The sequence below is a fragment of the Chamaea fasciata genome, unplaced genomic scaffold (genome assembly GCF_029207755.1).
Source record: "Chamaea fasciata isolate MVZ Bird 193981 ecotype frontalis unplaced genomic scaffold, bChaFas1.0.hap1 SCAF_14, whole genome shotgun sequence".
Classification (NCBI taxonomy): Eukaryota; Metazoa; Chordata; class Aves; order Passeriformes; family Sylviidae; genus Chamaea; species Chamaea fasciata.
Genome location: NW_027094099.1, coordinates 8,884,135 through 8,910,853, shown reverse-complemented (window position 1 = coordinate 8,910,853; position 26,719 = coordinate 8,884,135). Strand labels below are relative to the sequence as shown.

The 26,719-nt window shown below is 39.4% G+C and overlaps 2 protein-coding genes across 3 annotated transcripts in view; one reads left to right on the top strand and one right to left on the bottom strand.

Annotated features, from left to right (window-relative positions):
* The window catches only part of DMXL2 (Dmx like 2), a 47,950-nt gene extending 40,604 nt beyond the window's left edge, over positions 1-7,346 (top strand). For both annotated transcript variants that reach the window (XM_066196532.1, XM_066196531.1), the window contains 8 exons: positions 230-368; positions 759-819; positions 896-1,023; positions 2,588-2,665; positions 3,267-3,358; positions 3,919-3,971; positions 4,591-4,808; positions 5,893-7,346. In XM_066196532.1, coding sequence (XP_066052629.1) covers positions 230-368; positions 759-819; positions 896-1,023; positions 2,588-2,665; positions 3,267-3,358; positions 3,919-3,971; positions 4,591-4,808; positions 5,893-6,102 — 979 coding nt within the window. In that variant the 3' untranslated portion in view covers positions 6,103-7,346. The remainder of the gene's footprint in view (positions 1-229; positions 369-758; positions 820-895; positions 1,024-2,587; positions 2,666-3,266; positions 3,359-3,918; positions 3,972-4,590; positions 4,809-5,892) is intronic.
* A 1,319-nt stretch (positions 7,347-8,665) lies between these two features.
* Positions 8,666-24,863, bottom strand: GLDN (gliomedin). Its single transcript, XM_066196533.1, has 10 exons — positions 24,585-24,863; positions 20,680-20,731; positions 18,870-18,887; positions 18,109-18,216; positions 17,780-17,926; positions 17,011-17,136; positions 14,254-14,334; positions 14,022-14,147; positions 13,149-13,299; positions 8,666-9,863 (listed from the first exon to the last, which is right to left on the bottom strand). Exons 1-10 carry the CDS (start codon positions 24,861-24,863, stop codon positions 9,404-9,406), a joined length of 1,548 nt encoding a protein of 515 aa, XP_066052630.1. The 3' UTR covers positions 8,666-9,403.
* Positions 24,864-26,719: the final 1,856 nt, after the last annotated feature.

Genomic DNA, 26,719 nt, shown 5'->3' with positions numbered 1-26,719 from the left:
GGAGCTTATATTCTTATATTGGGATCATCTCTTGAGATTAAACATGCAAAGATTAATAGAAAGAATTAAGATTAATAGAAAGAATTTTTACTGCATAAGTGCAGAAATTATCAATACACAGTCTCATTATTGTCACTTCTTCTACCCACTGACATTAAGCTCTTGAGAAATAAGCAAAGATCATTAGGAGCAAAGAAGCATTTGTTTAAACAGAACTGTTCTTTTACAGTTCTGATGACGTTGACTTCCGTGGTTCTACCACAACACTGGCTCCTTCAACTGCACCGTCGTTTGGAGTGAGTCAGATCCAGCCATCTCCATCCATGCCCTGGCTAGGCACTGGGCAAACCAGCACTGGAGCTGGTGTGGTGAGTACTCCTGTGTGTGCAGCTCAGGAGAGTGGGCTGTTCATCATCTGTTATTTAGTAGAGACACCCAGTGTGCATCAGTCATCATACTGTCCATCCAGTATTGACACAAAAGGCCAATAGTGACCAAGGCCTGGCCAAAAAGAGAGACCAAACTAAGCGTTTTCTCATATACTGTGGCACAGAATTATTGTAATATAGAAAATAATGGGACAGTCTGGGTGGTTTTCTTTCTTACAGGAACTTTGATATAAGACCATTCAAATAATGTTAGCTTTAGAGTGTTTTTTTAACTAGGGGACACTCACCACATAATAGTATAAATAAAATTGAATAGTGTATTTATGTCGTTTTCAAAATTATTTCATTTTTTCTTTGTTTCATATAAAGCTGATTAAAAGAAATCTGAATAACGTCAAGAGAATGGCTTCACATCCAGTCCATCAGTATTGTAAGTGAATCACTAGCATGGAATTGACAATTTTCTATAAAATGCTGTACCATTAATGGTGATCTTTTAATCTTAGATCTTACAGGAGCACAAGACGGAAGTGTCCGAATGTTTGAGTGGACAAGGCCACAGCAGCTGGTGTGCTTCCAGCAGGCTGGGAATGCCAGGGTGACAAGGATGTATTTCAATGCCCAGGGAAATAAGGTAAGTACAACATGGGGGGGGTTGTGTTGTTGGAGGTTTTATTCATAAGGAAATGTTTGTTTGTGCTGTGACCTCTGAGGCAGTTTTAACTGCTGCCATGCAGAACTGTTAGAGTGCCCTAGAACAATGATATTGTGTTGTGCATTTGTGGGAGCTTTATAATAAACCCTGACGCTTATTCTTCTTCTCTTCTCTCAGCTCTACACTGCTATCCCATATCCTATTTGCCACATTTTCACACTATTTGTTCTCCCTCTTTAGAAATCTGTGTTCCCATATGCTGGCCTTTTTTTAATTAAATATTTTAAACATGCCTGCGGACATTCCTTATTTTACAGATGCACACTTTTATCAATAATAGAATCATTAAGGCTGGAAAAGGCCCCCAAGATTGTCAAGTCCAGCTGTCAATCAGAATAGGCACAGATCTTCAAGAAGTGCCTCCCACTTTGCATTCTGGCCCAGATTGTTTTCACAGAATGCATTACCTAGAAGAACCTGGAAGACAGGGATAATTCACCCCATGAGTTGAAGGCTGTGAGTGTACTCCACTAGAGTGGAGAGCAGAAAGAGTACAAAAAGACATGCTTTGGCCGAAAGTGACTCTGAGGTATATGAGATTCAGAAAGAAGAGTGGTGAAAGAAATTGGGAGGAATACCCACTTCTTCAGTTTTTCATGTTGCCCATTCTATTATTTTAACAGGTCTTGTCTGCACTTTTACTGACAAAATATTTAACTTCATTATAGTTAAAAGCTATAAAAGGAGAATTAAAGGTGTCTGGACATGACCATACATAGCTATAAAACAGCAAAGGTGAAATAGCTGGAAATATAAAGTGTCTCTCAGCATATCTATTTTCAGGTGTCATAGAATGTCATTTAAACTTATTCTAAAAATGTGTTTTGATTGTGCTTTGAGATATTGCAATCTTACCATTATGTGGACATCAATCTTAAGTGAGAAATAAGGATGTACTTGTTGTCGCTGTGCTTCACATGAAGGTCGTTCAGGCAGAACTCAACTAAAAAGAGAAAATATAAAAAATATTTCTAAAATTATTTTGTAAAATACAGAACAGGCTGCATAGAATATACAATATTAAATGTTATTCATTTTGGTTAATAAATAAAGCTGAGTCATTTTACCATTCATGAGTACAATCTTTCCACGATTGTTTTCATCATGCTTTTATGGCATGCTGTCATTCATCTTACTTTTTTAAGCATTTTCAAGTAGAGTCATGGAGTAATGATGCCTTTTTTAGCTTTAGCATCTAACGTTAGGATTTGAAAGATAAGCTTCCACACTTTCTCCATTTCCAGAAAAGAATTGAGTATGCAGGAGAGAATCAATCATTAGATAATCATTAAACAATTAGCACTGAACTCACTTGGCTTCTAAACTAGTTTTTTTTGACTTGACGATAGTTGTTATTGATACTCAATTTGCAGGAGAAGGTTTGGTGGTTCAGGTGGGTTTTTCCCTGAAGTCAGCAGTTCACTGTCATGAAGCATCCAGTAACCACCATGTCATGCTAATAAATGCAGTTTGTTCCTTGCAGTGTGGTGTTGCTGATGGTGAAGGTTTTCTAAGTATTTGGCAAGTAAACCAAACCACCTCAAATCCTAAGCCCTACCTGGTAAGTAAACAGAATTCTTTTTATTGTTGTTATTATTATTTTAGAGGACAGCAAAGTCTTTGAAACTTGAGATGGGCCCAGAGCACACGCCTTTAATGAGACATATTTGATTTTGCTGCTTTTTAATTGGCACACTTCATCAAAACAACTGCAGAGTTTCAATGATACATCTTTCGAAAAACAATTGCACAATACCGTAAGCTACAGTGTAATTACAAATACTCCTTCAACATTACCCTTGTTTAAATTAAAAATCAGAACTACAACTAATGACTTTTTAACCCCAAAACTTACTGAAATACATTCTTCAATACATTTTACTGGTTCTTAACATGAAGACCTTGCTTAATTTAAAACTCAGGCTATTGTCATACACTATACTGTGGTTTTGTTCTTTATCACTTATTATTGTAGTATCTTTTCATTTTATACTGGATTTTAATCCACTGTTCCATTCTCAGTTTCAAACTGTCAGTTTTTAAGCTTTGTTTCAAAGACTCTTTGTATTCTATTATCACTGACATCAGACTGACAGTGGTTACTTTTGATGCAAATAACAACTGGTAAGATCGCACTTTTCTGTTTGTTTTGTTTTTAATAGAGTTGGCAGTGCCACAGTAAAACCACAAGTGACTTTGCATTTATAACTTCTTCAAGTCTAGTTGCTACATCGGGACAATCCAATGATAACAGGTGTGTTTAAAGAAACTGAAGAATTTTAAAACTACTTATTCATCTCCCTTGGGCATTTTTGTGTGGCTGACATTTTAAGGCTCATTGTTCTAAATTTTGTTGCAGCTTGAACTTGGCCAGATGATTTCTTTGAATATCATTTCTTCAGTTGCTTGTTTCCAAGTTTAGTTTGTGTGAGGAGTGGTCAATAGTTAACCAGTTTTTTTTCAAGTTGTATTCCAAACACAACTACTTTGACATGATGCTGTTGCTGGGGGTAGAAATCTGTTCAGCAAAGCAGGATAATTCTTCTTCTCTGAAAAGAATAACTTCTGTAATTATTTGACACAACCTTTGATCAGTACACATTTTAAGGGTAGAAGGTGTAGTTCCACTAAGAATGATAAAAAAGCAAAGAAAATAACTAAAACTCTTATCTCTTTGCAAATGCTCTTCAATGACTAGAGAGGGTTCAATTCTTCCTTCTAGACTGACATAAAATGTGAACACTTTTGGAGTCATGTCACCCCATGAATTACTTGGAAATAGGCCATAATGATTTTGGTTTTTTTCTCCCTCAGAAATGTGTGCCTCTGGGACACCTTGGTTTCATCTGGTAACAGTCTTATACATGGTAAGTACTGTGGTGAAAATTAAACCTCTGCTTCTTATTGACTAAGGAAATACAGCTTGTGTGTGCATTTGGGGCAAGGGGAAAACCTTAGACTGGGGAACGGGTGTAAGTTTGTGTTGCACACTAAAACATGCACCAGACTGGTTCTGCATGTTCTCTAGCATATTAATCTGCTCTATATGGAAAAGTATGAAAAAAGAACATTACAGAATGGTTTGGGTTGGAAGGGACCTTAAAAATATTATCTTTCCACTCCCCTTGGCCTGAGCAGGGACACCTTTCACTAGACCAGGTTGCTCAAGTTCAGCTATATTTTTTTAAATCAGGAATTTACCTGAACTTCATTTGGTGAATTTTATATTTTTTCAGATTTTAAATTCAGGTATGACCCTGTATTCTAAAGTAACTTAGACTGCATATCATGCTTTCTTGTGCGTTAGATCTAGGCATCTCTTATGAGAGCAATAAGCTGTCAGCTGATTAAACATTACCCATATGAGGAAATGTGTCTGCAAAGTTAGAAAATATTCAGGTAGCAATTTATAGAAGAAGTACATTTTAAGATTGAGAGCTACTTACAGTTTCAAATCTGTTCAATTCTGACATCCTTCTTCTTCAGCCTTCACTTGTCATGACCACGGTGCCACAGTTCTTCAGTATGCACCCAAGCATCAACTGCTCATTTCTGGAGGTAGGAAGGGATATATCTGCATCTTTGACATCAGACAGAGGCAAATCCTTTTCACCTTCCAAGCACACGAGTCAGCTGTGAAGGCCCTTGCACTGGATCCTTCCGAGGACTATTTTGTCACGGGCTCGGCCGAAGGCAACATGAAGGTAAGGCCAGATAAAGGAGCTGGGTCCTGGAGGAGGGTGTCTGGCTGAAGTAGTGTATTGCCATATGTAAACAGCCAGAGAGATGCAGTAACAAGAATAAACCCCAAAACCTCAAACCTACGCTTGATGTACAGCCTGTCTGCTTTATATTTACAATGTAAACTGAAATATACTGGTAGACTTCTAAAGCAAGTAGGTTTTGTCCTCCACCAAAGAATAGTCTTTTTAAGGTTGTGAGACTGATTTTAAGTGGGTAAAGCAACCTGCACCATTCTGAGATCTAACCTTTGTTTTTCTCTCACTTAAAAATGTTCTGGCTTTGCCGTTGGACATTTCTTTGTAACACAGGGGGCGCTCAGCAACTTCAACATTGTGTAAAGTTTCTGTATCACCAAGTTCTATTTTTTTTCTCCTGATGCCATAGCCCCAGACAGCTACTGAGAGGTCAGAGTAGCAAGAAACAAACACTAACATGAAAAGAAGTAAACAAAAATTCAAAAAATGAAAAAAAAATTTAAAAAAAAAAAAAACCAAACCAGAAATACAGTCCCTGTTTTAAGGGGCATTTTTCCTGAATACTAAAGGAAGGCAATACAGCATGATAAAGAGAAGGTGAATACAGTTTTTCTTTTAGCTGGAGGACTGCTTAATAGGGGCTTTCATGGCTTTTCTGGTCTTGATGAGGCTTCTGCTACTTAGGACACAACAGGCAGCTGTGCTTCCTCCCACTCTGCATGCTTATTAATTGTGCAGCTTATTCTCTGGAGTAGTCATCTTGGATGAAAATGTAACCTGTCCATTTCTGCAGCTTTCATGGGGAGAAGCTGGGAGGAGGACTCAGTTCAGGTAACACAGGGAAGCTTCACCCTGTCCAATACCCAGCTAGTCCACAGTAAGGCAGCCTTACACTGCAGTAGGAGCCTCTCAAGACTCTTGGACTTGTAGTAATTGTTTCAGTGAGGCAACAAAAAATTATCGTTTATCTTTGCTGAACAGAGTTTAGAACAGCTAGGAATCTGAAACATTAGAGGGGAAAATACAAATCCTTTAATATTCATCTGCTTTTGTCATTCTTTTGGTACAGGTGTGGAGACTGACTGGCTACAATTTAATTCATTCATTTAGAAACGAACATGCTAAGCAATCCCTTTTCAGAAATATTGGTGCTGGTGTCACCCAGATTGAGACTGTGCAAGGCAATCGTATCTTCTCCTGTGGAGCAGATGGCACGCTGAAAATGAGGGTTCTTCCCAATGCTTTCAATGTACCTTCAGGCATTTTTGACATTCTGTAGCATTCTGTGAGCTAATCCTGGTTTCTATAATGTCCCTATAAGTAGCTAAAAACACAGTGATATGCACTGTGGAAAGAAAACATTGTGTTTCTTTTCAAAGCAGTTACTGCAGCATTAAGTATTATGGGGAGAAAATGAACATTTTTACAGCAGGTATATTTTGAATATGCCCATAAGGATCACTGGGGTGGAAATGCATGTACTGGATTGTAAAAGCAAGGAATTCAACCCAGTGTTGTTGGTCATGGGGGGGTTATTGCTCAGTAACCCACAAGCTGCATTTTGTGAGTGTTGTAAAGATCCTGACAGTTGTCAGTCACTTCACAAGCACTGTGGCTTTACAAGTCAGTAAGCATTTCTGACGTGATTCTGATTACTTTTATTCCAGTTTTTCCCACTAAATGAAGCATGTATACAACTTCTCATTGTAAAATAGTTTAGTTTTAATTAAGGGTACTCAGTGTATTTGATTTCTGCAGAAAGTGTAATGGATGCAAACGCCGTGGAACATGTGCAATCAAGGACGTACTGTGAGAGATGTATCACTTTATGCTGAGTTAGTATTATTGCACAGTTGATACTGTAACTTGCACATCAACACATTTTTAAATGCGATGGGGTTTAATTTGCACAGTATTTTCCTTTCTTTCTGAGCTATGTTTTCTATTGAACACCTGCCTTTACTTTAGGAATGTATTGTAAGCACTAAATGTTTGTAGTGAAGACATCCAGCATTCTAGTCAGCTTTTAGTTTTGAAAATCTTTTGTCTGGAAAATACTTCATTAAATGAAGCTGTTAAGAGGATACCAATGGAACATATAATGCCACATTTCAGATGAATGTCAGGCTTTATGTGGCCAGCTAGTAAATAGTGGATAAAACTGGTAATTAAATTATTACCAGAGTATATTGTATAAACTATGCAGAGTTCAATATTGTTTGCTTGTAATATAACTAGCTACTGTTGTCAGATGTATTTTTCTGTTGTAAACAAAAAACATGTTCTTCAAGGACTGGAATGGATGTCTGTGTATTTAAATGTTAACAAACTGTCTTATTCCTCCAATGAAATTTTGATGTCTGTGCTGTATTGTAAGATATGCTAGAATAAAAAGCACCTTTCTCCAAAGGTGATTTTAAATTGGAGCCTGTGAAGTAGGAGAAGTATGAAAAGAAGGAAGGGTAAATGTCACTCTTTAGTTTTCCCTTTGTAAGCTAAATAAATTACTTTTATTTCATGGAACAGCTCATTCTAGAACTCTTCCTTATATTTAAACAGATTTATCTAAATCTCCAGTACACTGACTGGATTCTTCCTGCGTTAGCTTTAACTTGACCTCAGACTGTACTGAAATAAAAAAGATTAGCTGTTTACATTTTATTTTCATCTGTTCTTGAGAAGTACAAGGTTAACAGAATTAAGTTCCACAACTGCAAGAAGAAGAGGAAAAGAGGTAGAATTTCCTGGCCTTCCTTCTCCAAGAGGTTGATCCAATGTCTCAACCATTTTATGCAGAAGTTTACCATGCTTTGAGATAGGTACATTATCTAGAAAATATCACATCTGACTTGAACTGTGTTTGCCCAAGTATATTGCTGACTTTGGGGGTATTTTAGCTGAAAATGTTTACTTTATTAGTACCACAATTCAATTTTTGAAACAACACCACAATCAAACAAACATGAAAAAACCTACCCACCAAAACCCCCACACCCACCACAGAAGTCACAAGCATCCCACAGAACTGTAGCTCTGGTGTGTGAAGTGTCACACTCTTTATACAGGTATAGATAGAATTGTTAGTCTGTGAGTTTTAATGTATATACTAGTTCAAAGTATTGATTACGATTTTTTGTTCCCTTCTGCATCTCTCTCCTTAGCATGCAGGGCCTTAGTGATAACAGCAAGTATCCTGAGAAGAGCCCAGCTATCCCTGTGTCACACACTGGAGCTTAGCTGCAGCAGAGGAATTCTTCCAGCACATATGCTAGACAAGGTTCTGCAGGCACAGACTTTCCCAAATTTATTAATCCCTTTGACAGGGCCTGGATCACACAGGTATTAAGCAGCTCAGTGCAGTTCAGGATTAAATAACACTTTGCTTCTAAGTATTTGGGCACATTCCATGAACTTTAGCAAAATGTACAGACAGCTTAGAAATTCACATAAGGGTTTTCCAAGAGCATGATTTTGAATCTGGATACATAAAACAACAGTAGAGATTTTTTGTTCCAATGTTAAATTTAGAAGTCTGAAATACCAGAACAAAATTAAAATCAAAAAGTTCCTATTATTTCTCACCTCTAACTCTCAAAAATTTGCATGTGAATTGGCAGTCTCTGACTTACAGTTAACAACAGATTAAGTCACTAAGTAGTATGATGATTCTAAAAATAGTGGCAAAAAAAATACCCTTCATTTATGATTTCATTTGTGTGGATGAATTTTATTTTCAGGATATGCCTTACTGTAATTAAAAGAGTTATAAGCAAGTTATACTGGTGTAGTTTATGTGGCAGTGGGAGCCAAGGAAGAGTCTGCAGCAACACAAGAAACTCAAATACTGTTAAAAATAAAATTTTAATCATAAAGGTTATGTCTTTAATTTTAAACCTTGCTACTTTTCATCCAACTCTCCACTTAAGAAACACAGTTCATGTGTATTCAGTATTTAATGTCATTATTCCTATTTTCCTTGTACTTTAGCTGGATTTTGCTTTTGATTATTAGCACTTGATTTGACTTGTCAAATTTTAAGCTTTCTTCTTTTTTTCCTATTTAAACAAGTATTTCCATTCCCATTTTTTAAAAAGCTTTAAACCTTTGTCCAGAAAAAATGGTCACAGAGACTCAATGGAAATTAAATGAAAGTAACAAAGATATTTGCACACAGGAGTTCATTATTTAGATGTTTGTATTAGACCATCATCACTGACTAGAAAATGATTGCAGAGAAGGCGAGTGTAAATAAAAGTTACAAATAGTCTCTGCTGAGCACATGACCATGGAATAATCAATGTACATTAGACACAATTATCAGCTGAATAATGGGGAAAACAGAAGTATGTCTATGCTGTAATAGTGAACAACAATTTTTTTAAAGATGAGGATGGCCTATGTAATTGATTTGTGTTTATACAAAGGCACCTGATCTGCCTTTCATAACAAATAAATTCTCCCTTTTATACTCACAAACCACCATCAGCAAACAGAAATGATACCAAGTAAAGAGACCTCCATCTGTATGTCACAGAGCTTTAAATAGATCCTTTAGTCAAAGGTGGCATGTGAAAATACATTCATCTGCCAAAATGGACTGGGTATACCATTAAGCTCCCATTCTCCCATGTGTACAAATTCTTGTCTCGCAGACTGTACGAGAGCATTGCAAGAACAGACTGTGAAGACCGTAACTCAAACCTTGCATCAATCTGCTTCCCTTTCAGTAAATCAAAAGCAAAACTTACTGTCATGTCCTTAGTGTCAGTAACGTACAGAATGCCACATGCTATGAATGCATTACCAGCCTTGGACTTAGGATAGGTGGTATTGATGCGCCGAATGACTGAGAACTTTTCTTCATCAACGTGTGCTACCATTATATTTTCATCAGTGCTGGAGGCATATATAATCCAAAGCCCCTTCTCATCCACTGCTATGTTGAAATAGGTTTTGGAGTTAGAGAAAAGGTAGTTGCGGCCATGGTGTAAGGCATCTTCGATGAGCAGAGTGCCCAGCGAGGCTTTATCGAGCCCGAATCTGAAATGAGATACAGCAAGGATTCAGTACAGGTGATCAGAGCTCATCACACACACGGGGTAGTCGATCACTGATAGACGTGTTGAAAATACTTGCTCAAGGACCATTCTGATGTCTTTTAAGATTAGTTTCTCAAAGAACCTTCCAAAACACCAGGAGAAAATTACAAAGGAATAACCAATCTGAAAGGTGCTCAAGAGCCTGGATTTGCCTTGGTAGGTTTCACTTTTATTTAGTCTGTGAGCTTTATTATCACTAGGATGAAAGAAGCAACTAAAAGGAATGGGTATAAAAAAGAATTGGATGCCAGGTGAAGGCCCAAAATTGAGAAGTGAAATCTATACAAAAGTTTGCTTTGGACTAGGTGGGAGCTAAAGGGAGAAAATGTGATTGACCAAAGCAGCAGGAATTCTGGGCAGCTTCACCTAGTCTTAGAGCTCCTCTGATAGAAACAGTTCAGATAATGTGGTGATTTACTAAAGTAGACATCAAAGGAATAAAAATCTACTTTTGCAGAGCCAAAATTGTGACCTTATGCTGGCCTCAATGGGACAGCCTGAATACTTCCATCTCTGATGTATGACATTCTTTTTATTCCTTGAAATTCCTTAATGGATCGATAATCTGAGGGCAGGAGCACTGAGCAGCTAAATCATGTTCCTCTACTGGTTTAGGAGGGTAATCATCTCCTCCCAAGACAGATCTGCTGTCAGCATTTAATCACCCAATAACATTGGGCTTCAGCAAAGGTAGGGAGAGTGTGACTTTATCTTTTTAAATAATGCCCTCTGCAGAGAAGCACGTTTCAGTTACTTCTCTCTCACTGTATAGCTCCATGCTTCAAATAGAGGAAGGAAAAATACTACTCAAGAAAGAAATCGGTTACACTTGCAAGTATTTTTTCTGAAAAGACAGGCTTAATCACAGGAACAGATCCAGGAACATACAATATTGGAAGAGTAATTTTTCTAATTAAACAGCATAGATAGCATATATTGGAAAAATCATCCTAAGAAAAGTCAGGAATAACCAATTTAGATTGTTCCCCTCAGCTTTTGTAAAATTCATATCTGCAGCAACTCCATGTTCCAGCAGCATGTATGTGCAATAATAAAAACAGTTAAAGGCTGGAGGAGATTTGAGAAATACGCGTGTCAACCCTGTTAATCTTGTTAATTGCTTAACATCTGTAAATAACCTCATTCAAGGGCTAGAAGGACAGCCCTCAACAGGACTAGTCACTCAGAAATGCAGATCTTTTTCAGGATTCTTTGCTAGAAAAAGCCAACAAGATAGAAAGCATCTCAAGATTCATTGGAAATACACAAATTCTGCAGCACACCACACCCCATCTTTTCCTATTATATGTGAAAATCCTGAAGGGAGCAACAAAGTGAAATTTCATTCCCAGGTTCTCTTGGGCTCCCCCAGTCAGGGATGGTCCAGCCTGGAATTCCAAATGGTTCTGAAATTCTTTAATCTTCTGACATCTTGGGGTGAATGATAAGATATAGTCTAATAGTTTCATCAACCACCAGAACTCAAGCTACAAACACTTTTCTGATCACTAATATCAAAGAAGTCAATCAAAAATAACAGAGATAGTGAAGAATGTTACGAAACAAAGTAAAAAGAATGAAACGATCACAGTGTTGGGAGTCTGACTATCATGAGAAAACCTGCCAAGGGTCAAACAAACCTAGTTTTACCAGCTTTTAAATATGACAAGAAACTCCTTTTGAATGTTTTTTTTCAAGATTTGCAAAATGGACTAACCAGATCCTCACCTATACTTTCCATTAAAACAAAACAACTCCCAGAAGATTTTATGGAGCCCAAATTCAAGGACTTCACTGTCACAGAATCCATAGTGCCTCATTCTGTCTGTGCTGAAGGTAAATAATCTCAGTGACGAACACACCAGAAAGGCCATTTCTCAGCAGCTCCTTGAGAGGATTTGAAAATTTCACAAATAGTTGGTGTTCATCTGTACATGAAGCCATTTCCCAATTAACAGTGTGCAAGCAAAGGTGAGGAATCTCTACCCTATCACTGTATTGGTCTTTTACAGACCACCAGAGAAAAAGCTGAAAGATGTTTGAAGGAGGCTGCCAGCAAGTGAGCTTGGCAGAATAAATATTATAGAATCCTTGCAGCTTGCTCACATTCCTTGGCATCCACATGAATATAGGAAGGCGGCACTGGCACCTGCTTGGGAACAGGCATCAAAGTATAGTAAATGTTCTTGGCTCAGACATCAGAGTCGTGTAAGAACTTGAAAGCACAAGCAATCTTTCACTTGCCCTTGGACTGTCTTTGGCTCTTCCCACAAGGTGAGATTTTGGTGTTGATTCGTATTGTTTGTCCTCAGTAGAAAGTGAAACAAGAGATGTAATTCCCAGTTCCAGTACAGGGAGATATAGCAAGAAAGTAGTAGAAACTTCTTATGATGAGGAAGTCAAACACTGGAGCCACCCCTCCCCAGTGGAATATGCAATTCTCCAGGTCGCCCTGTCCTCAACAGGTGCCTCAGTGCATCCCTCTGTGCCAGCAGCATTCCCTGCTGCTGCCAACCAGAGCAGAGCACAGCAAGGGCTCTGCAAAGCCAAGTTTCATGAGTGGACCACAGTCACAAAACCACCCACCTATGCCTCCCACACTGCAGCTGAACCACTTCTGACTCAGATGCAGGTAGCATTGATGCACAGCTTGTTCTTCTTAATCTAATCCTCTTCTGGTACTGAAATTCCTTAGTCAGTTCTCATTTCTTTCTTGTGATTATGAGCACAGCAAAGAATCCAAGTTGAAGAACGCCCAATCAATGTAGTGTTCAATGGAACCTGTTAGATTCCAGGATAGCCAAGAGAAGAATCTGTTGTCCTCTCTTCACATGGCATCTTGTTCGTCCTGGGACCTATTGCTCTATGACATGGTAACTGCCGAGGTGAACCCCTGAGACACAGGGCTGAACAAAGCCTGAAGAATTGTCACAACAGAGTAGTGGTCTTGAGCTATTCTCCCTATTTTCCTCTTCCCACAACATCTGCACACACAAATTGGAAGGCTGGTGGCCCATATTCTAGTTACAGATTGGAAATAATGAGTTATTCTGTTCTGGAAAGAGCTCTGAACCATTCCTCCATTCTTACTATTTAGGTAGGACCAAAAAGAAACACAAAATGCTACAAGAATTGTCTTCTTTTCTAAGGTTCAGCTCTGATCCTCTAACCCATTGCTCCTCCTTTCACAACTTCACTTGTCTTAGGCCAAGTATCTTTGACTTACTTCAGAATGGTATTGGTTCCTCCCTTCTGATAGTAGAGATGATTGTTTTGTACTGCATGACCACATCCGTAGAAGAATCCCGTGATGTTAATGATCCTGTAGCTGTCATTCAGCAAGGCATTGGAATTTTCATATTCTTTTATGTAGTTCCCTAAACAAAGGGGGAAACATGTTGAAAAAAAGGACTACCATTTGGTTCATTAATTTTGAGATCTCTGTCCTAAAGTTCAGTCTTTACTGAAAGTTCATCTCAATCAACTATCTGAAAAACAATTGTATTTGTGTTTTCAATAGTGATTCAACTTGCTGGAATGTGAAAAAAGAATCCAGACACACACACACAAAAAAAAATCTATAGAAAAGATGATCAAGAGCCTGCTTCCCACATACCTAATGGGCCCTCATTCCAAACAGTTGATGTGTATGCAGAAATATTTCCTTTTCCTACTTAAATCCTGGACATTTTCCTGCTCTAAATGTAGCTTATACAGCATTTGACTCATTTTCATGCCTCACAAAATGAAAAGGCAAAACTCCGAGCTATAATTTAGGGAAGTAAAGCCATAGGAAACAGAAACTCTTGAAAGAAGAAGATAAAAAGCCACAAATAGACATTTAAACTTGGATTTGGTAAAAAAAAACCCCAGACAACAAGCTATTTTCAAAGTCTAGTGTTGACTCTGAAAATGTCTAAAGATACTACAAATGCCTCCAACCCTAAATATAGTCAAGTATTAAACAGGTAATACAGAAAATGTTCTGAAAAAGATGTGGGTAAAAACTCATCATTCTTATGAGGTTAGGTTGAAGGGATTAAGAAAGCAATGTCAGGATAACAACAGATTTTTGGTCAGCGACTACTACTAAAAATACCTAAAAAATGCACGGTGAGCCAAATCCTTTCATCACTTATGTTTGCAGGTTCCCTCATCCAAGTTCCAAACGTTTGCTGTACACTGACAAAGTGAACAGGACTTCCTACTGACGTTATGACACATTCTAGTGGAAAAAAAGCACATGTCCATGATCTGTGACACTCAGAGAGAAAGTAGCACTTGAGCCACACTTGGTAGCTTTTGTAGGTTACCAGCTTTTTGTAGGTTACCAGCTTTTTTTGAAGGACCTGGGATTCTGTCTTCAGCCTTTCCAGTGAGGGTATCATCATTTGGTACAGCACATGTCTCACCTAGGGTGGGGGGAAAAAGAGAAAAATTACATGTTTTACCCTGTTTGACGTGACAGATAGGCACATCAGTGACTCCACTAAAATAAAGGAATGGCAACTGGGATTTTGCTTCATCCGGGAAAAAAAAAAAAAAAAAAAGCTTAGTTTGCTGTGGTCAAAAAATGAGATAAGAAAAGACTTGCTCTCATTTCTGCCAAGCAAATGATGTGTTCAGGCTGACAGTCAACTTTGAAGAGTAACTAATTAAATCAACATGTAGTTCCTTAGCTGTGAATTTCTGAGTAGGCACTTAGGGAGAGTTGCCCTGTTCATGAGATAGCTTCAGACAGCTGAGATAGCTGGAAAATGGCTGATTGAGTAGTAAGACCAAAAACATTTTCTTGGGAAAGAGTAGTTGTTAAACTCAAAATCTTCATTCACAGATCCCCACAGACCAGCAGAGAGGGTGGATCTAGGGAGCACAGAAAGTTTTGCTCATGCTGTTAATGCCCAAGACAGCAGTAAAGCACTAACATATGCACTGAATACATAGTGCCACTAAAGGTTGACATCCATGCCATCCATAAAGAAACAGGATGAAATACTAAGGGCAATGACACATTATATTATTTACACATGTAGAAATGGTTCACATTAGAATCAAACACCTGGAAATATTTTTTCCCCACCCTGCAAGAATTTAAGGAGTAACTGGCTGGATTTTCTCTTAGCATTCACTGTTAAAACAATGCCTGAATTAAATTACTTATGGACCCTTTTCTATAAAGCCAGGGATTTCTTCTGCCCTTAAAACCGTGTGACACAGTTCAGTTTGCTTAGAATGAATAACCACAGACAACAGTTCTCAGCTTTTTGCTGGTTTCATTGTAACCTTGTTTTCTAATTTCATTCTTAACTTTTATCTCCAGCATTTCTCACTGCTTGACACTGCAAATTTTTTAGACTTGCATTTTCATGGTTGCCTTCTAATATATTTCTAGGATTTACAGGTCTGTGAAGAAGTTTAAGTGACAAAGATAGTTAAAAATAGGGAAAAAAATAAAGTAATGCTGAAAGGGTACCATGACATTCAGGAAAGAAAGGACAGATAATATTGAATTGTTGTTTTTTCTGTTAGGTCATATCTTCCTTTAGTTCATGCAGAAGAAAACTACTCCAAGATGGAACAAGAACAACATGTATTTCTCCCATGCATTATCTAGGGCATTTGGTGAGATGATATCGAAAGTTTGCAAGTGATCACAGTGTATCTCCAAGTAAGGCACAAACAGTCCACCCAGCCATGGTAAGCTGAATGCCTACAGCTAGAATTTACCAATCCCTCAAGATCCCCTTCCAGCTTCTGATCTCAAAATACTTCCAGAATGTTTCAAAAAAACAAAATCACTCAGCAGAAATTATAAATTGCAATGCAGAAGTTGATTTTTCTTGGGCTGAGTCTGACTGAAGGAGCAGTTCCCTGTACAGCAGTTTATCTAAAACTATGGGATAGCCAAGGGCCAGGTCAGTGTTTGTACCAGAGCTGAGTGCACTATTTGCCTTTGAGAATATTTGCAATACCTCCAGCTGCATGGATTAGAAAGCAACTAAAATTGAAGAGACAGTTTCCAATCAGAGATTCTTAAGGGAAAATTTCACTACTTTCTTTCTATCAAAAGCCAAGATTAATATCCTGCTGATTCCTATAATAAAATATTCTGGTTGAGAGTTAATGGAGTGTGTAAGTCATTAAAACTATTCATTTGGTCTGTTGGGGGAAGGTGGGAAGGATGGAGCAGAGATGTTTTGTTTCAGAAATCACTAACAGTACCAGAGAGAAAAAATACACCTGCACTTCCAACTAATTATTCTCTTCCCTTGAAGAAATTAAATTTTACCAGATTCAAAATTTAACTTAAAAAAGCCAAGCTTGTATTCTAATGCATTAAGTTAATTATGGTTGTAATTCAGCATATGCATTCTCTTTCCTTGAAAGAGAGATAAGTATTTAATTACAAAATCTGGATTATTCATTGAATTTTGGTAATAAGATCTCGTGGTTTGCTGAGTCATAAAACATAAAAGCTCATTCTCATCTTTGCAGAGATATTTCAATGTAACTCCCTTTTTCACGCTGCAATTTAAAATCCATCAGAGAGCTTTTCCTCCAAAGCATTTCAGTTTGTCTCAACACTTGAAAAGAGGCTACCTGAGTAGATGACCCAATTATCTCGTACAACAGTTCATGGATTTCTGAATTTCAAAGAGGATGAGATTTCTGCTCCAGCTCTCTCCTGTACATTGTAAGGAGGCTCTCTGGGCTCTGTTCTGACACTTCAATGTCCCAAATCAGGGGTTTATATTTACATCTAAAATTAAAACTTCATTATTTAAAAGCCAAAAAATTTCAACTGCGTTTCTCTTACTTTCCAAATTTATCTCATCTTATAGAAAACACCATCTGTAAATACTTTGCCTGAGCATTAGCAAATACAAAAGACAAACATGAAGGTAACCTACTGCCTTATTCAAACCATATTTCAGCAAAGCACCTGAGCACATGTTCAGCTTTAAGCTTATGCAGTTTTAGTGATGCCAGCAAAACTAAACTCATGCTTACTGTTTTGTGAGCCTTGAAGCAGTGATTTAATCGTGAACCCATTCATAATATGGAAAAGAACACTGGAAAACACTCACCTGTGCATTTGCTGCTGTAGATGTTTTCCTGGAGCTCTGCTTTGGCTTTACCTTTACGTTTACCTGGAGGCCCTGGGGGTCCAGGAGGTCCAGGGGGCCCAGGTGGTCCAGGTTCACCTTTTGCACCTGTGTACAAAACACAGTGTCAGGACACAGCCCTTCCCCAGGCAGCAGGAAACCTGCAGAGAACTGTCTGTGTCCACAGGACATCCACAGAACATCTCTCTTTCTTAAGAGGTTTGAGTACAGAATATGGTGCAATAAGCCCTCTGAAATGCTGTTTGTTAGAAGGTGAGCCAGAGAGGGCTTCACAAGGAGTAGGACAGCAATGCATTTTATGTGTCTGGATTACAGGCCCATTAGAGAGTTACAGTTTCAGATGCTACACTGCTGTCATTTTACACAGCTTATATTTGGCTGCTTCACGTATTCCTGAGTGGAAATCCACCCCTCATTTTCTAATACAAAAATAAAACTACGCTGAAATAAAGAGCAGGAGGAAGTCAACTATATGAAAGCATTCTGGAAAGGGTGAAATTCACATACATCTCAACCCAGAGGCCAAGCAGAAAGGTTTTTGTGAAGATTTGCCTTGCAAAGAGATCAGTCTCCTGGGCATAGCAATACTCAGGCTTCCCTGTGTATATAAACCATATTTATACAGGTTGGCCCTACCCTTGCCAATCACATTCATGCTTCAGAAGCAGAGCATATGTTTTTCTGTCAAGTACACTGTTGCAAGAGGACTCCCAAGAGCACTTTTCCATACCTTCTAATATCACATCATTGTTTGAATCCCCCTTTTCTCCCTTGGCTCCTCTTGCACCTTTTCCTCCTGGCATACCATCCTTGCCAGGTAAACCTATTTCTCCCGGTTCTCCTTTCTGTCCTTGATCACCTTTGGGTCCTGGCAAACCTAGAAATAAAAACCATTTCAATATCAAGGGCTCTGCTCCAGTATTAAGCACCAATTAATACATATTTTTACTACAAACCATACTCACTCTAGTTGTATTTTTCACCTGTATTTGGCTGGATAGCTGTAATTTCTTTGGATTTCAAAGCAGCATTGTAACCTAATATGAAGGGAAGCTGTACCTGGTTTTCCTCTTTTCCCATTTATTCCCGGTTCCCCCTTTTGTCCTGGAGTTCCTGGGATTCCATCTGATCCATTGTAGCCAGGCAGTCCATCAAGCCCAGGAGGCCCTTATGAGACCAAGGAGCATAACTGAATTTTCACTGTTGAATGCAAGTTACCCTGAAATCTAATCTATTTACATGCAGCATGTTTATATATATCTTTAAACCCCAGCAAAACATGACTCATACTTTTCTATACTGATACAGAGAATAACTGCAAGCAGACCCATAGGCTAAGCAGCTCAGAAAGAAAACAATTAACCATTCGTAACACAGCCTTGCAAACACCTGAGTGAGAACTGAGACAGAATTAAATAAGAAAGGAGGAAAATTTATGTGGGAGGTGGGAGGGTGTAATCAGTAACCAATATGTTTTTTAAAAATGGTTTTATTCTTAAATTATAATACCTATTTCCTTGGGAGATTAACATATAAATTCATCTCTTCACCTAGATGCTACTTAAACAATTTGGTTTTGATCAAAAGTTCCACTTCCTCCACTAGAAAATTAAAATGTCTAAAACCCCCCCTCCCTCAGAAGGGCCATGGACTGATTTAAATACAAGCATTATAAAGACAGGCAGTCATTCAATTGTCTCTTAATCTAATTAGCAAAGGAAAACAACTTTGTGAAAGATACATTTCTGTTTTTAAATATTTTGTACCAGCAACTGTTTCAATTACCCCCAAATGTTACTGCAGTTGACCAAGTGTCTTACCTGGGGGTCCTGGGGGGCCTATAAAAAGAGGGAAAAAAGAAAAAAAAAAAAAAAAAAAAAAAAACATAAGAAAGAAGAAATGGTGAGTTTAACCTAGCAAGAAAACAAACCAATTCCAACTGAACTGATTAGCACTAGATTAGATAATTAAAAGTGTAAGAAAATCTCTCAAATTTCAAAATGAACATCTGTCTAACTGCTTTGTATTATAAAAAACTATCTGAGCATTAGCAGTAACTCAGCAAAAGAGTAACACATTTACATATACATGTTCTGCTTTTTTCAAATTTCAATTGATAAAAGTTTGGCAACAACCCCTGCAATGTGACCTCACGATCAGGGGCTTTGGTATCTTCACAAAGCCATGGATGCAAGACATCTCAGTCATATTTCCTTTATGTAAGTGTTCTCCAAAAACCTGTTCTAGTGGAGGAATATGGGCTTTACAATACTGATGAATGTCACAATTAAAAATCCTGTTGGAAATACACATTAAAAATACATGCCACGCTTCTCTGTGTTTTACAGATATTTCATTGCAGTTCAGGACTCAGACTATTTAAATTGAAAGAAAAATTTCTTGTCATTCCTATCAACAGCCAGGCTTTTCACATGTGGTAGTTCTCCAGTCTGGATCGAGCTTCCCACAGAAACTGGTTGGTACATTTAGAAATCTGACTTGCTTCAGTCATTCAACAACTTGGAATCCATTATAGGAATCATCTCCCTTTTAATCAGTACAGGCAGTAACATCAGTTAACATCTTTCTGCCAGTTTTCCAGTAAATGACCATTTCTTCCACTATGTAACATCCATTAGTGCACTGAATTACTTCCTCATCCCTAAAGCTGAGGCTCCTTGTACAAGCCTAAGATACGTAAGAAAGGTGCTTGAAAAGCAACAAATGTCATTGAGGCCTATGGCAGAGAAAGCCACTCATTTAATGGTGTTAAGAGAGAAAAGGTGCAGAAGGCACCAAGTAACATGAACTCACAAGTCTGAAGCCCAAAAAACCCAAAATTTAGATTGTGGTTTAGCCACTGTTGCAATCAGAAGTGATGTACAACTTCAGAAATGTCATTTAACATCTGTGTGTGCAATGGTAATTCTCATTTATGTTTAATCAGTTGAGTCAAATGGACCTTATTGCCATTTGAAAAGTCAGTCCAGACAGCAAGTGAAGCATTTTCCTTAACTCATAGAAACTGTCTTCCTTCTAATCTTCTCATTTCCAAAAGGACCACAACTCATTCTGTGACAGACCTCAAGGCTGGAGCGTAACTTTTAAATTGCCTGCTGCCAGACACTCGTCACCAAACCCCACAAAAGTTTTCACACCTTCTTGTGGCTCAGCCATCAGCAGCTCCAGATCCTCACTGGTGACATGTGAGACATCCTGCAGCTGAGGAACACAAGTTCACTAAATGCCACTGCTCCACTGCAGCTGTGACCATGGGAGCAATTTTCTACCCCCTGCATGTTCCTCCCGTGTTAGGCCTGAAGTGTGACACACACAAAAATATTATAACTAAACCTCCACCGGTATTTTAAACACCCAAGTCTAAAAGTTTTGTTTATGAAAATTGCATGAAAGAGAAATGGCTCCAGGTAGCATCAATTGAGCTCCTTAAATTCCAGCATTTATGTTAAGAGGGTACAGATAAGTTCCAAAGTGATACCTATTAATCTTTTAAAAAATTCTGGTAAATAGCAGGTTTTTGATGCAGTTATTGACCTCAGGTTCTTTGAAGATGCTGTTTCTGTGTTCCTGGAGGTAACATAGGTGTAATGCTTAAGGCAACAAACATACCTGTTAAGCATATTCCTTTAGTGCTGTTACACAAATCCACCATCACTCGGACCTAACATTGCAAAGAAATTAAAGTTGAAAACAATGTATTTCATAGAAGCACCTGGTTCACTTTATCTGCAGAAATAATTCCAAAACCAAAGATACAACTGGCCTTCTGTGCTTGTTAAAATAAGATATTCAGAATACTTTTAACACTGTGACACCATCCTTCTCTTTGTTTCTCTCATAGGACTCTGTTCAATAGACCTCAGTTTAATCCTTACTGAAAATATGAATAAAATATTGGGCAGAAAACTTCATACATCACTTAGCCATTAAATTTCACGCATTATTGGAACACACGTGGTTGTCCGTGCATGGACTCTATCAGTAGAAGGGATTAAAATCCAATATCAGCCAATAAAAATTGCATTCAATTTTATTTTATATTTGTATTAAGTGAAGGAAACTTTTCTAATGTAGCATGTCGAGCGAGAAAGATGACCTGTGCTCCAAGTAGGCAATTTCTTATCTTTGTGTAACCAAGATGGGCAAATTTGAAATGGACCTTCATCCACTCAAAATAATTCAAGCAAAAAGACAAGGCTTTATTATGCCAAGCTGGAAGACACATTCATAAAGATGCTTTTAATCTAGAGTACACTAAGTTTTATCAATAGAGGAGTCATCTTTACAAAATACACAGTCCTTGGCTGGGCAAACATTCACATTACATGTCCTGCATAATTAGAGTCAACACTAAAACATTTTGCTCATTGAAACAAACAGCAGAAATAAAAATATTATGACCATGAACTATGGAAGTCCCTCAACTCTCTGTGGGAAAGTCTAATATACCCAGAAAAATGAAGGGTCACTATTTCAGGGCTGTGCATACTGTGCTAATTTATGAACCATTTACCCAGAGCTTCACATTTGTTGATCTTTGTACAACTACTCTATTTACAATTAATGGAATGCACTAGTCCCAAAAGACAGAAGGAACAAGTGCAAGGCAATCTGAAGGGCAGATTGAAGTTTAATCCTAGGAAGGTTTTTTGCCACTGTCAATCATTGTTTCTAAAATTAATGCATCATTAGTTCCAGCTGCAAAATCTAGCAGACTCAAATAGAGTACAATTACTTTGATGGAAAGTATCCTTTTGCTGCAAAATCAAACCATGTTTGACAAAGAGTTCCTGTTCTGATACATACTGAAAATGTGCCGATTCCAGACTGTACTGAAGCAGCACATTTAAAATTTCAGACACAATTTAAATTTGCTGAGAAGTGCTAACTGGTCTTGAATATCAGAATACGCTTGTTTTCTTTCCCCTCACACTCCTCAAAAACACTTGGCTTCTATCCTGTAATGTGTAAAATACACATTGCCCACGTGCACTCCAATTCCAACTGCATTTTAATTTAAATAGTTCTGTTGAGGTTGTTAAAGTGATTACAACTTGCTTAGGAGCCCTCCAGTTATCTCAGCAGCACTACTTTTACAAGTCAGTGCAACTCAGGTGACAATTAAAAAACTTAGCACTCAAGAAGTGCAAATAGCCTGTGACACAACTTCCAGCTTAGCTATGAAAGATGAGCAGACCATTCACAGCCAGCATCATCACTAAGAAAAGCTACAGATAAAAATATCTTATTTAAATGCTAAAATCTTAGTTTTCTCATGGAGAAATGATGGAAAAATAAAAATAAAATAAAAAAATAAACCACAAAAACCTAAACTATGAAATATTACTCAGATAATTGATAGCCACCATCTTTTGCACTGTCTTAAATCACTGTTTGAATTTTACTGGCCTGTTACCATCCCAAGCCTTTCTGCAGCAGCAGATTTGCCAATTTCCTATTTTTACTCTCTTACAAAATAAATATATGCATACTTGAATAAGAGGCCCTAATGAAATATAATGCTTTTAAAGCTGTTAATGTTTAAAAAGGTTTTAAAGCATTTTAAAATGTTATTAAAGCTAACATGATTTTTGATGCCTGTGGTTATTTCCAAGATTCATGAACAGTGGGCTCAATGGATGTGTCCTGAGCAGGGGCTGTGCAGAGCAGTGGGACACTGATACCTGCAGTGGCCCTGCAGAAATGCCTCCCCTGCCAGAGAGAACCTGCTCAGGCCAAGCCTCTGTTCTGGCCCACGTTCATCAGGGGCCACCAGTGTAGCAGGGGTCATCCCTCCAACTCTGAGGACCTTTGTCTCACACTACAAAAGTAGCCAAGTCTTCAAATTACATTAGTGGGAGTTAGATTCAAAATACAGAAATACAGGAGTGGGAGGAGGGGGTGCTTGAATATTTTTCTAAGGACTTTTTTCCCCTTGAGCAAGTGATTCTGCACACAGTTACACACTATCCTGAGCAGTGGCCAGAATGAAAAATGTTTGATGGGAGTAAGAACAAAAAGGCATCAAACCCTCCCAGGCAGCTCCCTCCAGGATACTCAGATTTAAATGAAACACATCACCCACAGCAGTAGCCACAGTGGACCTTTAGAGGCACAAGGGCACAGTCTGGCCACATGCTGTTCAAATACACACAATGTGCTCAGTGCTGTTTGGAGAGAGCAATAAAATTCCTGTAATCCATTCATGGTACCTATTGAGAGCAGAGTAGCACATTTAATGGCCACTGTCAAAACTATCCAGACACTCACCTGCAATTAATGATCCCAGTCTGAGCACCTAACAGTAAATGGCATTGACTGGCTTCAAGCCCTGTCAGGATCAGAATCCTTTCCCCAACAATTTTATTTGTGGATCTCTTAGACTCAAAGAAGTCATTCCTATCAGATAGAGCAAAACAAACTGCACCTGCCAAATTCAGGGATGACTTCCTAAAAGAAGTTGTTTTTAAAACAGTTTTGACTACAAAACTATGGGATTTTACAGATTTTTACTTTTTTGCAGAAGTCTTGTATTGCAAATTCTAAACACAAAGCACAATGACTTAAACTGCCTAGCAAAAAAAAAAAAATCATTCTAAACCCCAAACAACGTCATTATCAAGACTCCATGCTTCGAACACCTGTGCTTGACACTCTCATTAGCCCTAATATTAATGGAGATGTTATCACTATAAAATGAGGATTGCAATAGTTTATTACCAAAAAAAAAAAAAAAAGAAAAAAAAAAAAAGCCATCAGAACATGACTGAAGAGGTATTTGCTCTAAATGATTTTTTTAAACCAGCAATATTAGTACGTGAGTAAGTTACACTTTTATGCACCTAGACCTACAATCCTCACTGGGACAGTTTCTACTAAGGTTCCGTCAACAGTAATTTTTTTTTTTTTTTGCATTTCTTCTAGCTCAAAACTCAAAAGCTTTTCAACCAATTTAAAATTTTTCAACTATACAACCTACGTAATTTTTCAACTACATGACATTAGTTCCTACTGAGCAAGATCATCTTTTCACTGATGTGCAGAAACTGCTGTTCTGCCAGAGAAAGGACATACAGTTCTCCTGATCCATCAAGTACTACCTCAAATGTAACACCTACTGGAAGGGCATTGTCACTTTTAAAGAGATGTCAGGTGATGTCCAGTGCCTCATGCTGAGATGCTGAACAGCACAAAACACACGGGGGGATCTGTTAGCGGTGTTAGTTTTAAAAACCGGGAACAACGGGAATTTCACTAAATCCCCAACTTCCCTCCTTTGTGTAACTCTCGTTTGTAAATTTGGATGGTACCCTGCAAGCTCCGTGGCCCCGCAGCTCTGACACCCAGCATCCACAGAGCAGGCGATGGGCAGAGCATCGGGTGCGTGTGCTCTCTCCAGGGAAAGCCGCCGCGGCAGGAGCGGGCGGCCCGCGGCAAACGCGAGCCGCCGCAGCCGGGTCGAGCCCCGGCCGTCCCGACCCCCCGGCCCGAGCGCAGCCCCTGCGGGGCCGTACCGGCACCATGGAGTAGGTGAGCATCAGCAGCATCTCGTCGCTCTCGGCGCGCACGTGTCCGCGGGCGCGCTCCCCGCGGCGGCTGCGCTTGGTGCGGGCGGCGGGCGCGGCGGGCTCGGGGGGCGGCCCCCGCACGGAGCCGTTCCCCGCCGCCTCCAGCTCCCGCAGCGCCGCGCCCAGCTCCCGCCACTGCGCCAGCAGGAACAGCGTGCCCGCCGCGCTCAGCGCCGACAGCAGCCCCACGGCGGCCAGCAGCGCCCGCCCGCCCGCAGCCTCCATCGCCCCGCCGCGCCCGCCGCAAGGCGCTTTTATCGCCCGCGGCCGGGGCAAGGGCAGGGCGGGGCGGGGCGGGGCAGGGCGGGGCGGGGCGGGGCAGGGCGGGGCGGGGCGGGGCGGGGCGGGGCAGGGCGGGGCCGCCGCCGACCCCTCCCGCACCCGGGCCGGCCGCTGTCTCCGCAAAGCCGGGCAGGACGGGGGAGCTGCTCTCGGTCACTTCCAGAGGGGATGCGCCTGGGACATCGCCCAGGCGTGCTTTCAAAGGACTGGCACTGTACATGGCTTTTTCCAGGTGTCAAGCAGTGAGACTGCATAATAAAAATCCCTCCTTCAGACAGATCCTGTCATCACACAGATCTGTGACACAGGTCCTGCAGCTCACACCATCACTTCTCTTATGAATATCATATGTCATTCACTTATAAGAATTGATATGTTGCTTTAGATGTTCAAGCACAGACCTTTCCCAAACTACTACTGCTAAACATCCTGTGACATGAGGTATCTTTTATATAACAAGTTTTGTTATCAGTTAACTCATAGCCAAGGCAAGAAAATGAATTTCAGCACATAGCAGGATCTGACTGAATACCAAGACTCCTTGAAGAATGTAGAAGCTCTTGAACTCAAAACACTTTTCAAAAAAGTTATTTTTAAAGCTGACATTTCAAATCAAAGCCATGCCCTTTCTTACACTGATTTCACTTCAAATCGACCTCAAGAAATTCCGAGCTTTTGAATGCCAAGTTTCCTACAAGAGAGAGCTTTGATCCTTTGTCAAAATGACAATTCTCTGCTGCAACTGATCACATACATTTTTTCTCCATTTTAACTATGCCATTGACCTGTAATTCATGCTAATCCCACGGTACATTGACAGATGAACTATTAGATCAAACCAAATTGGAACTTAATACACTCAATTCTGCTACAGCTGCCCAAGCACAGTAGAGAAGCAGAGACAGGAAAACAACTCCATCAGATTAAATTTCTCATCTCTCTGAAATAAAAAAATTACTTCAAAAAGTGCTGGTGTCCTCAGGCTTTGCACCGGAGACTCTTTCCTTATGAAACTGCCACGACAGGTATAAGTAGAGCAAGATGAAAGAAGAGGGAGCAATCATTCCATCTCATCCCACAATGGCAGATGTGTCAGAAGAAAATCACCCTATACCCAAAGGCATGAGGCTTATCAGCACAGAAACAAAGAATAGTTTGGGCTGAAAAGCACCTTTAAAAGTCACCTAACCCAAGCCCTCTGCTGTGAGCAGACACACTTTCAAACAGACCAGGTTGCTGAGAGCCCCATCCAACCTGGTCTTGAATGTTTCTAGGGGTGGAGCACCAATCAGCCCTCTGGACAACCTGTGTCCAGCGTGTTTCACCACATTTACCATAAACTATTTCTTCCTTATAGCTAATCTAAAATATTCTAAGGAATAATTGCAAAACCAAATATGCAAAAACTTGCTGAAAAATCACTTGAGGCTTTGGGCTTTAGCAAACTATTCTGAAGGTATCACAAAGTCCTCCATATATGTGAATAGCCTATCTGATGTCAGTGAGGGTTCCAAGAATAATTGCTTCCCCCAGTCTACACTGAGCAGGGCATTGCTGGGTGCGAAAAACCCCTTGGCCAGCTGGGGTCAGCTGTCCTGGCTCTGCTCCCTCTCAGCTCCTTGGGCACCTGCTCACTGCCAGAGCAGGAGAATCTGCCAAGGCCCTGCCTGCAGGTGAGCACTGCTCAGCACCAGCCAGGGTGTCACTGTAGTGTCAACATTATTCTCACTACTCCAAAATGCAGCGCTGCACCAGCTGCTAGGAAAATGAAAATGGATAATTTTATCCCAGCCAAAACC

Coding starts and splice junctions, on each gene's coding strand:
- GLDN (XM_066196533.1), bottom strand. CDS start 24,863: ATGGAGGCTGCGGGCGGGCGGGCGCTGCTGGCCGCCGTGGGGCTGCTG. Junction 17,137..17,779: donor CAATGATGTGATATTAGAAG/GTATGGAAAAGT, acceptor TTTTGTACACAG/GTGCAAAAGGTGAACCTGGA. Junction 14,148..14,253: donor AGGTCCTTCAAAAAAAGCTG/GTAACCTACAAA, acceptor TTTTTCCACTAG/AATGTGTCATAACGTCAGTA.